The sequence below is a fragment of the Convolutriloba macropyga genome, chromosome 12 (genome assembly GCF_964194025.1).
Source record: "Convolutriloba macropyga chromosome 12, txConMacr16.3, whole genome shotgun sequence".
Taxonomy (NCBI): Eukaryota; Metazoa; Xenacoelomorpha; order Acoela; family Convolutidae; genus Convolutriloba; species Convolutriloba macropyga.
Window position 1 is genome coordinate 27559036 of NC_134479.1, and position 12156 is coordinate 27571191.

The 12156-nt window shown below is 35.1% G+C and overlaps 1 protein-coding gene across 1 annotated transcript; it reads left to right on the forward strand.

Moving 5' to 3' along the window:
• The first annotated feature begins 625 nt into the window (after positions 1-625).
• On the forward strand, positions 626-5914 carry LOC142350676 (uncharacterized). The gene is made up of 4 exons (XM_075402602.1): positions 626-923; positions 3106-3698; positions 4360-4550; positions 5679-5914. Exons 1-4 carry the CDS (start codon positions 853-855, stop codon positions 5811-5813), a joined length of 990 nt encoding a protein of 329 aa, XP_075258717.1. The 5' UTR covers positions 626-852; the 3' UTR covers positions 5814-5914.
• Positions 5915-12156: the final 6242 nt, after the last annotated feature.

Below are 12156 nucleotides of genomic sequence, written 5' to 3' on the forward strand. Positions count from 1 at the left end.
TGATAAAGAAAGGGATAGATACCCCGTTATGTTATTGCAGTTGCTCATAGTTGACAAACAGAATAACGTAATTAGGCGACTTTCATTACTTTTGTATCGACAATTTGAATTAATTTCCAAAGTAGCTGCCGGCCAGACTGTTTGGTGACTTTGGACAAATTCTCAAACCCAAACGCTAGATTAGCCACATTTGGTTGTGATTTGTAAGTTAGCAAGTGGCCGCGAAGTGATACTGGGGATGAAGATTAGGGGGCTAACAGCCCAACAGCGAAATCATTTAAATAGCCCTAATCTGTGTTTTCACGACTGGCCTGAATAACTTCACACGTCAATGCACTAATTATTAAATCGTAAATTTTTAATCCCCTATCACAACTCGCACAACGGGGCTACCCCGCTCTCCATTCAGCCAATCATAACACCTGGTTGCCCAGACTTGCTGGCGCCCGGCTCACCCGGAATGAAAACAACCCCCGTTTTTCCTAATTTCCCACCAAATTTTTCCTAAAATCTAGGGCTAATACTTAATCAGTAACTGGGCCAGAATTATCAGTTATAACTTCTGCCTAACTACTACTAACTAGTAGTTATCGAGACAAATACTCGGCCCAGTTCAGTTAAAGAGGTCTCTCGCTTTGATTGGCCAATCAATTTGCTCCATTTTAACCAGACAAACTGCAGCTGAAAATATACCCAAATTTGGAATAGTTCAATCCAGATTTTATCTAAACAGAGATTAACGTTGACTTTTCTTTCGCAACAAATTCCCTATCTACATCAAAAATAGATACATCAAATCAACACAATTCAATACGGATCAAATCAAATAGCAATCAAATTGATTCTTATAAAATGGATTGGTCGACATCTATTAAGGATTCAATTATGTCTAAACATCAAATTAAAAGCAAAACAGACTTCAGGTATGTTTTATTTATCAGTCGATAATGAATTTTTCCTCCATTAGCCAAATTTGCACCCCTTTTTAAATATCTTTTCAAGGTATTTAAGATATTTAAAAGATCAAGAATCTTATAAGATTCTGCTACGAATTTGTGAGCCATGTAAACATACAAGAGCCATGTAGATTTCTCTCAAGATCTGATCAGATAAGCTTTAATACGTGAACCTTACAAAATAGGCATTGAATTGAAATATTTTGTTTTACTCATTCCTTCCAGTGAACGCTTCTTTTTTCTGCTTACTGTGAACAATACAAATTTTTCAGTTTTTCCTGTTTTTTTTGTAAAACGAATCACCAGGATTGAATGTAAACTTTAATTTTTAAGACTATCATTTCTGCAATAGATGACGTCAACGCAATTAGAGCCACAACTTTAAATCAGAAACTTTTCTGCATTGTTTTTGCACGTTCACAGCACGTCCAGATTTCTTGCTCCATCCTTGTATGTCAGTTTCCACCAAAAATTGATAATTAAAGAGCTTGCATGGAACGAATTAATTGAAAATTGGTAACTGATTTTGGATTCTGCTGATAAAGAAAATTTTTTTCTAGATCGCTGGAAACTTAAATGGCATCTTTTACTATTTTTTCTGGGTCTAAAATTATTCTAATCCAATCTAATTGCTTTTTCTTAACGTCTGTTCTCTTCATTTTTTCCAAAAATTAAGTCAGTTCAAATATCCCTAATTCCCTAAACTGAAATATTTGGCATCACTTGGCACAAGTAAAAAATTTGCTCGAGATACTATTAAATTTACTAAAACTGCATTGAATCATTTTCATTTTGATTTGTTTTTAATTGTATAGCCTTTGGTTTGATTTCGAATTGAGCATACTTTTTGATTTACATCGTTTTTTCGGTGTTTTCCATTACTTATGTGCCGTGTACATGCATAAAATTTCCTTATTAGATTATGTCTTGTTTTAATGTTCGAGAGTCACAACTTATTGAGTTTCTTACATTTTAGCAAATGCTACTATCTGAAATCATTGTGTGGCAAACAGTTCTTCCATCGCAAAATTTTTCATTATTTGACTGTGTTTTGGGGATGTCTACGTCAATGTTACTTGCGAAAAACGAAAACTGTAATTTTTTTTTAATATTGAGCAATATTGAGAATTTGGAGTTTATCCTGCTATTATTGCAACATTCTTTTCGAATTCTACAACGCCCCGTAATTCTGAACTATTCAATATAAAGCAATGAGTTTTTAACCGTGCTTTCAACTCTTGCCTCAGTTGTTTTTTGCACCAATAAGTTTGCCCAAACTTTAGCGAGGGGAAATTAGTTTGCAGTAATGGTGAATTTTACAAGCGCTTTGTTTACTACTGTTGAATGCGATGTATAGTTGTAATCTCAGTTCACAATTATAACTGTTTTACTTTTTCCTGATTACTAATTGATCGTTTCAAAAAATATGAGTTTACCTGGAAAACATTAATGGTTGACTTTTTAAATCTAGTTAGCGCATAAAAATCGTTTAATTAATAATTGTTCTTTATCTTGTATTTTTTTGTTTTTATTGTCAACTTTTCCTGGTGAATATGAAATGAGCCGATGAATAATTTAGCCCTTGCATCCAAATGTTGAGTCTTTTAACATTCATTTAGCTCTTCTCTTTTTGTGTTATAATTTGTGTTATAATTTTCAATATATGATCTTGTTTTTTAATAGAATTTTAAGTCGCTTTCTTGACTTGATCTCAATAAAGATGGGCCAGTTTTCATCCTATTTATAATTAAGGCGATAAGATTTTGCAGACAATTTTGATCTTTGACGCAAAAGTTGGAGACTTTGTATTTTTGTAATTTTCTCACTAGTATATTTTTCTACGGATCCGGTAAAAATTTGTCACATGAGGATTACAAGTTGTTCTGCTCTGATCAAATTTCTCGAACTATAATCAAACTATAATCAGCTCTACATTTGAATTTTTTTTCAACCTACATTATGAATTCGCAGTAAAAGTTACTGCAAATTTTTTAAAAAAATTTAAAATTCCACCAGTTGCGTGTACATTGAATGTAAGATAAAACTTCTGCTCCTTGATGTTTTCTCAAATCTCTGGGTGCTAGTAAAGTTCTTCAAATGGTCTTCATCTTAGCTGAAAATGAGTCTATCACGAACAATTTATTTTAAGCATAACGAACCTTCTGACTTCAAAAGCCGAAAAACCTTCCATTCAGCGCGAAGTCTCAAAAACCTCAGAGATCGCTACTTCAGACCACATCTCCGACAAAATTCAGAGTTCTCCAAAAGACTCAAAGATTGCCAGTTCGAATGAAATCTCTCCAATCAAACAAGAATCAGGGTTTAAAGATGCATCAATTTCAAATTCAGACGAAATTAAATCTTTGAAATCGGATGAAAACAGCACAGTTTCGCCGCAACAGAAACCTAACGCCCATTTAGCAGAAAATCTTTCAACAAACTTTGAAAAATTAGTTCAGCAACATCACACAAACTTTCCGCTATCATCTCAAATTCTGCAAGCCACTCTAAATCAGGCAGTGATAAAACCTCCGACTACTGTTGAAAATTTACAGAACAGTCATTTATTTTTGGGCGCGCAAACACCGACAGGTGTGCATGTGAACTCATTTCTGAACAATCCTAGTGCGGGTCACCTATTGGAGCCGCCGCCACACTTTTTCCACAGCTGCAACCCTGCAACTGGGGCTCCTTTGAACCCCATGTTTAATTCTCTGGCATCTACATTCTACAAAACAGTGGGTAAGTTGCTACATACAGTTATTTTTCTAATCATTCCTGATTATGAATCGTGCAAGGTCTCATAAGACATCGAATTATAAATTTTATCACGAAAAATGTCAATTCCGAACTTAAAATCAAGCCTTGTCGACTATTATCTGAAGCAGATCTTATACATGTAAATATCATTTTTTTTCTGAATCCTCATCTTCTAAGGTCTATTAACACTATCGTCGAGAAAATCGAAACAACAAAGAAATTCGTGAGAAATCTTTTGTAGGTTTTATTTTAAATGTAAGAACACTTCGGCCTGTTTTGTTTGATCGGTATTGTCGGTTCATATCGTTATAAGAAAAAAAAATGATAATACCTGTACAGGAGAGAACGTAGAAAATCTTTGGTACAATCGGTTTTGAACAGTTTATTGTGTTTAGCTTCAAAACGTAAACCGTCGCTATGGTAACTTCTGAACCTAAGAAGTGCCCAGTGTATTTGGTCTGGAAACATAAGAAAAGTTGTTATCAGTAGCCTGAGCAGAGAAAATCATCCATGCGATGATTTTCCATTCCAGTTTTCCGGTTTGGAGTTGAAAATCATCGCATTCCGCTATGTTCTTATTTATAGCACCTTCTTCTATATCCTCAAATAACTTCTGTTTTGATCACAGTTTTGATCGTTTCAGGTTTGAACCCATTTCTGGGCTGCGTATTGCCCTCTGACCCCAGAATGAGAATCTACAGAAGGAGGAAGGCGAGGACGGTGTTCAGTGATGGTCAACTGCATGGTTTGGAGAGGAAATTCCAACAGCAGAGGTACTTGTCAACTCCAGAAAGAATCGAGATTGCAACCCAGTACAATTTAACAGAAACACAGGTTAGAACCCAAATTATCAATGAAACTCAAGCGAACTGCAATCCTGTTTAGAAGCGAAAATTTTAATGATGTTTTATTTGATTTTTAATTTGTCTGACAACATGTGATATTTACTAATCACGCGGCTATTCAAATTACAAAACATGTAACAAATCCTTGTATCAGGTTTTAATCTAAAAATTTGAGAAAAATCGAAGTTATCTTGATAAGATGCATGATCAGAAAATGAGAAAAATTTTCCGAATTTATGAAATGTTTCCAGAAAACTAAATATAGCAAAAGTCGGATCTTTTCCGTTTGTGACACCCCCCCCCCCCCCCCAGCTTAGTGGGTGCATATTAATTGCACACCCCAGACGCACGTGCCATATTTTTACATAATGATTTACGATGTAATGGTACGTGCTCTGTTACTGGGAGGAGCATAACGTGCTGGGGGGGGGGGCACAAACGGAAAAGATTCCAAAAGTCTATTATCTACGAAGTATTCGCTAGTGCATACATTTTTATGATTTTGTTTATCTTGCAAGATATTTATGTAACGTTGCAGGACTGGGACTGTAATTAGTATCTATTAGTGTCCAAGAGCCGTACAAGAAAGAACCAAGCGATCGTGTAGGATAATGATTGTAGTTCGAGTTTTTCCGATGATATTTCTAGATCCGCATTATGCTCCCAATCGATTATGTAAAATATTTTTCGGATCTATTCTGTGTCCCCCCCCCCCCACCCACCTAAGTTAGCTTATATTATTTTTTACGCCCGCTAGGAGCACTTGCTATTTTCTTAAGTAATGTGCTATATAACAATATATAATTTGTTACTGGGGGCGTAAAAAAACATTGGGAGGGGAAGGGGGGCAAAACATAATAGATCCTTTTTTTCGAAAAAAAAAACAAAAATCACTGAGGTAAATAAAGACTGATGACATTTCTTCTTGCAAAGAGTGTTATTTTCTTCCAAAAAAAGAGCAGAAATGTCTAAATTAAAAACTGAAGTGAAACCTCAGAAATTATGGAAAAAAAGCGTCAAATTCGTAACACCGTCAACGCTGTTTCTGTATATTGGCAAAGTTATTGAGAGAAAAATACACGTGCATATCTGTAAAATTGACCCATTTTCTTTGTAGGTGAAAACATGGTTCCAAAATCGTCGAATGAAGCAGAAGAAAATTTTCAAGGTCAACCGATGTTCATCCTCAACTTCAGCTGCAAACGAAGAACAAGATGACGATGAAGAAGATTCATGTGAAGAAACTACCTAAATTGTAGCCCACAATCATGTCCCAGTCAATTACAAAAAATTAACTGATATAATTTTTGAAATTTACTCTTTATAATTTCACTTTAGTTTAGTCACATTCGTTCTGAGTTCTATATTCTATATTTTATTTTCTTTAATACCTTTGTTTACATATAGCACTTTTAACTATTTGTTCACAGCATCTTTTTTACACGGTCGCCAGTTGAAGTTTCGGTACAATTTCATAAGAATTGTTTTGTAGGAAAAACGCTGCATGTCCTAAAATCATACAAAAGATGCTAATAACAACTCTGAAAAAAACTCAATTTGCTAAACTTCTAACTGCGCGTCAGCGCGTTTCAGGCGTATTTTTACATAAATTTCTACCCAAAAACAGCAAATTAAACCATCAGTGTTCTTTCATAATATTTTTCGGAAAATTCACAGCTTTTCGGAGAACATTAACCTTTTCCTCAGAAAACTCTCTGCTCAGGAGTTCTGTGTTTTATTCTCTTTTACGCAATTAGCCTAATTGCTGTCCATAAAGATTAAAACGCTATGAATGTCACTTTCGGATCAGTACATCAAAGTGTGATAGGAAGCCACAAGCAGGTTCTCAACTTTGTGTAGGAACGTCCGTCCTTTGGGAATGAGATCTTAATAAAAATAAATTTTTCACTAAAAGTTGCTAAAGATTTAAAATCCTGACTCTTCAATTAGCTTTTTGTCTTAGTTTTTGCTCTTTAAAAGTTATTCTAAATCCACATCTTCACCGTTTTCCTCAGCAATAGCCTTCAGTAGGGCCTTGGCCAAAATAAGCCAACTAAACGTTCTTCTATCAGAAGCAATAGCAACTGCTAATGATACTTCAGAGAATCAACAGGATTTTATTCAAGTTCAAAACTAACGTAAGCGTTTTCAAAATCAAAACCGGAGTAATTCGATGTCAGAGCTAGTTAGACGAATGGTTATAACAAAAAATCCGAGACCGACTTAAGTGCAGTGTGTCCGAACTATGAAGACAAAATTCCCACTACTGAATAAGAGAATTACCAAGCTTCTTTGATTTTTTATCCACCCGGAAGAAGATAAAGCCTCCAGAGATACTCTTATGTCAAGTCTAAATCTGCAACAAGTATTCCCAAACGCAATTGAAAACGCAAGAAATACACTGCCAAAAGCCAAGTCCAAACCAAGCTTTGTTATAGTCAAAGTGCATTACAGCATCCAAGAAGATGAAATAAAGGAAGAACTCTTGAGCAATAACTGAATGAATATAGTAAAAGTGTCAAAGATGATAAGCCGAGCAAGTGCAAAAACCTACAAAGCTTTTCAGAGTAATAAAAGATTCAACAAACCATGTTTTAGCAGCACAAAAGCCCAGTGTGAAGATTGGTTGGCAGCTCTACAGATGTGAACGAAGCAAAGAGCCACCACCTGTAAAACAAGGCTTCAAGTGTCCGAACAAAGGACACTCTGCCATCACACAGTTTAACAATGCACTGAACCAAAATAAATTGCCAAGTGTGCTAATTGTGGTGGATCGCACGCGTCTGTGTAAAAAGGATTTTCCTCTTCTCAAAACGCGGTTGTTGAAGCAACAAAGGAAAAACAAGATATCAAGTACTCAGCAGTAGCGAAAAGACAATCTGAAATATTACACCCAAATTCAACTGTCTCAGAAATAAACATGACATCATCAAAAAAGCTAATAACATTTGACAGCATCAAAAATGCTAATAACAATTTCACAAATGTTCCAACGCAACAAATTTCAACAAAGAGCCATCAATTCAGGATTAAGGACAAAATTAAAATCAATCAAAGGAACTGCCGAAGCCTATCCCACAAAATACCAGAACTTCTCTTACTTTGGTAGGAAATAGATATTGATATTGCGTGCCAGAATGAAGTCAAAAGCCGGCATATTGAAAATCTCACCGATGATTATTTTGTAGTTACAGAAACGAGAGCAAGTAAGTCACATGTCTCAAAAATTTTAGCAAAGACGGGAAAGACAGTAATTGAATTTAAACCAGAGAAATTTGATAGAAATGAACAAGTATAAGTTCTCCAAATACTAAAAGCATTCTTTGAAATACCTCTGTTAGATCATCTCTGGGTTATTGCTCTTTACAACTCACCAGGTTGCAATTTGATTCTGTCTGAAATTTTTTAAACTAAATTGAAAAATTTTGTTATCTGCGGAGATTTTAACGCTCCACATCAAGAGCTGAACTGCACATAAAACACTGAAAACGGTGAAAAATACTTGAAAAAATTGAGACCAGAACTTTTAAGCTTTTAAATAATGTTTTCACACATATCAATTGCCACAGGAAGACTGTGGAAATATGCTTGACCTACATTTCAGCGATCAGTCAGTCTTCAAATCTTTTGAAATACTTTATGTTTCTGGTGACTTTGGTAAGGACCTCACTGCAACCGTTACAACCTTGATTATACTAATTCAGAGAAGATTTGATTTGACGAAAAAAATTGACATTAGATTGTAAAGCAAGTATATGAAAACTCTGTGCTGTATCCCTCAATATATCCAAAAGCAGAAGAACTAAATTAATTTTTTCAAGTACTATTACAGATCATTTAATTCTCGCTTAAGAAGTTGTATATCCTACAAAAACATTCCAATTTGGACACGAAACTAATAATCTTATCCAAGAAGAAAAAAGAGCTGAAAAGTTCAAACGAGAACAGTACCAAACCTTGAAAGAGGAAATAAATTTCCTACAAAGAGAAACAAAAAGGTCCATGAAACAATCGGAAACAATCAAACCATCAAAGTTTATTTCAAGTGCTCAAAATAAGGTAGCCAAAGCATTTGGAGAGCTGTTAAAGCAATATGCGGTGATTCAACGAGATCAAATTTAACCGAGCACAGTTTTGAAGTCTTTTATAAACAAATTAGAGCAACGGCAGACAATAAAAAATGTTCAAAACTCTTCTAGAGCATACAACGAAAGATCATAAAAACGAAAGTTTTGAACTAAATGGGCACTTCCAGAAAATCGAGAATCAGAAAAAATTGTTTCTCCAAACGAAAACATTGAACCAAGTAACTACTGTGTTTTCAAAGTAGACCAATATTATGAAACTCTGAGCAAAACAAGTAGATCAAGACCATGACCCGAAAAAATCAGCTATATCATCCTGAAAAATTACCTAAATGGCTCAAAGCATGTCAGTCTCCTGATAACTAGCTCTATAAACAAATCTTAGGTTCCAACTACATGGGAAGAGTCACAAGTCAAAATTTAACCAAAGCGGAGCAAAAACAAGAAACACGCAGAAAATTACCGCCCAATCAGCTTGAATAATAGCATTGAAAAAATTTGTGAAACTGCAGTAAAGAATATTGTCCTAAAGCACTTTGAAAACAATTTTCTCTACAGTGAAAACAATGATGTAGTTTTTGCTAAAGTTCAAAATGCGTATAGAAGGAACCGCTGCACAACAGACAACTTGCTCACCCTTAATAATGGTCTATAATGTTGGGATTTGTCTGCCTAGAAGTTGAAAAAGCGTTTTATGTAGTTCGGAGACTCAGACTTCAAAACAAACTGCAAAAAATCGGTGTGCATAAACTTGTGATAAAAGGGTTAACATCTCAGAGAAGTATCTTTTTAAAAGCTAATAACTCAAAAAGCAGCATATTTTCAAAACTAGCTGGAGTACCTCAGGGCAGCGTCATTGCACCAATACTCTTCCTGGTTTATGTCAGCGGCATTTTTGATTTATCTGCACAAATTTCTCAAAGTGTTGATGATTTAGCCCTTTACTATAGGTCGAGCTCCAGTAGAATATTTCAAGAGAAACTTCAATATTTACTTGACAAATTGTTCAAAAGTTGCGAAAAACTGAAAATAACAACAAAACCTGGCAGAAATAATTTTATGTTTTTTATGTTTTTCTTGGTTGACAAATATAATTCAATCATCGACAACATACAGCTAACCCAAAATAGAGCATTAAGAATTCGTATGAGAGAACCCACTGGTACAGTATCAAAAACTCTAAAAAGAGGTCAATGTACCTGCTGTAAGGGGTATTCATATCAGATTAGCAAACGACTACCTGAAACGAGCAAACCAAAAACAAGATTGAATCAATATTTGAAGTCATCAAGAAAAAGAGACAACGTCCAAAAAACAGTTATCAAAGCACACTGGTCCATCAGTCCTGTTTACGTTCCTTACATTTAATTCCGACAAGATTGGCGTATGCACTAATGACTATAAAATACTGCCGTCATCAAGAACAATCAGAGTACATTGTCCAAGCGGTTAACGATATTGGAACAAAACGAATGAGGCAGTGGAAGATGGTTCGCAACAGAGCAACAGCTTGCAGTTATCTCTTCTATTTTTTAAATTTATTTCATTTAAGTTTCAGTTCCTATGTCGTAGAACAGCTATCCATCATTAACTTATTGCAAGCCGCTTGCTTAGTCAATTTGTGGCAAAGGCCAACGTGTCTTGTCCTAATCCCGCAGCTAGACCAGCCGCACACCTAGTTAATTCGTGGCTTAGCTGTGAGAAAGACGCAAGCTGATTACTAACAACATAATGCTGTTATGTGCGCGGTTTGGTTCATTGCTTTTAGGGTTTAGGTTAGCATAGCACTTTTTGCTGCTTTTTATTTTTCCTTCTTTTCTTTACTTTTTTCTAATTTTGTTTTTTGAAGTTCAGTTATTAACTGTTGCAACTGCACTTCGACTTAACTTCCCTCAATTTATTTTAAGGCGTCTTAACGCTTACTTTCATGAACATAATTACCCTTTTTACGACTTAAACAGCGAGTTGTAGTGCAGTTGTCTAATTCTATGATCAAATGGTAGTTCAATTCCCACCACGAGCGAAGCACTTTTTTTTTAAAAAAATTATATAAATTATACATCTTTAACTCTTTAATTATTTCACCTTGTCACTCCTTACTTCTTGAATTATGAATCTTAATTAACGATTTTTTTCTTTTATGAATAAAATAACACTTTTGATATCTTACCACGCACGGAAAAACGACGAACTAATCAACAGCTACCAGATTAGCCAAGAACACCAAGAATAAGAAGAAAACAAAGCAGAGCCAGCAGAAGCCCCTGAATTGGCTCCCAGTAAGAAAAGCAATCAACTCATTTGGTTTTATAAGAAAACCTCCGTAAAAACAGGAGCATAAACTCATCATTCCGAAATAATACTTTGTCTTTTATTTATTGATGCTCTTTAAATTGATTGAATTTGATTGTACATACATTGAAAAAAACAGTCAATTTTCATTATTCTGATACTGAAATTAGCAACTGAAATTGTGGAAGTGTTGGTGTTGCCTTGTGCTTCATTTTTTACCGTGGAGTTTTTTAGGCATGGAATTTTTGCTGGCTGCCTCCTTCATTCGTTGCCTAACGAAATCAAACCAACAATAAAAATTGTGCTCAATACTTGACTCAAGACTTGTCAAGTCTTTTCAAAGACTTGCTCAAGACTTGTAAAGTATATGCCATGACCTGTCAAGTTTTGGTCAAGACCTCACTCAAGACTTGCCACGACGTTCCAAGTTCAGATAATGACCGGATCAGAGCTCTGGTATAGTCCTCATGCAATACTTGCCATTTCAATGAATCAGTACTGATTAGGACTTGTCGTTCAGTCCGGGTTTTCTATACCTTTTGTTAATACGTGTAAAAAATACAAACTAGATGTAAAGGTTCCTATTCATCGATCTCTTTTATCAAAATCAATCACATTCATGAGGAATCCTTCACCACTTGTTTCTTCCCGGACTTGAGTCTCAGATTATTTCAGCGCTGAGCCAGCTCATTTCAAACGTCAAAGCTTAATTCAGTTCTCAAATTTTGCATCTCCAGAATAATTTCAGTTCTTTTCAGTGCAGTTTTTCTTCACTATGATTAAGTTGAGGGCCTAGAGTTCGTCTACGCTAAACTTATCTTGTATAGTCCGAAAATTACGCATGACAAAAAATTATTTCTGAGCAGAATAGTGTCCTACTTTTGTAGCTTATAAATTGTAATTAATATATTAGTGTACACGCTATTGATATAAAAGCTGTTTCGCAGGTAACTACCAGAAATTGCCACCCCTTTAGCTTATGGTTACGACTTGCTCCGCAGATTAATTGTTACAATTACTCGCGCGGGAGTTCGAGTTGCATAAAAAGAAAACCTTGCTGACTGGAGTTAAGTGGATGATATTATTTTTCATGCAGAACTTTATATATTCAATTAGTTTTTTAGGAAACCTATGCACTCCCCTTCATTTGCATTTCCATCCATATCAATATTTTTAGCAAAAAGAGTACCTCACATGAATAGATTGTTTTTTTTTCCA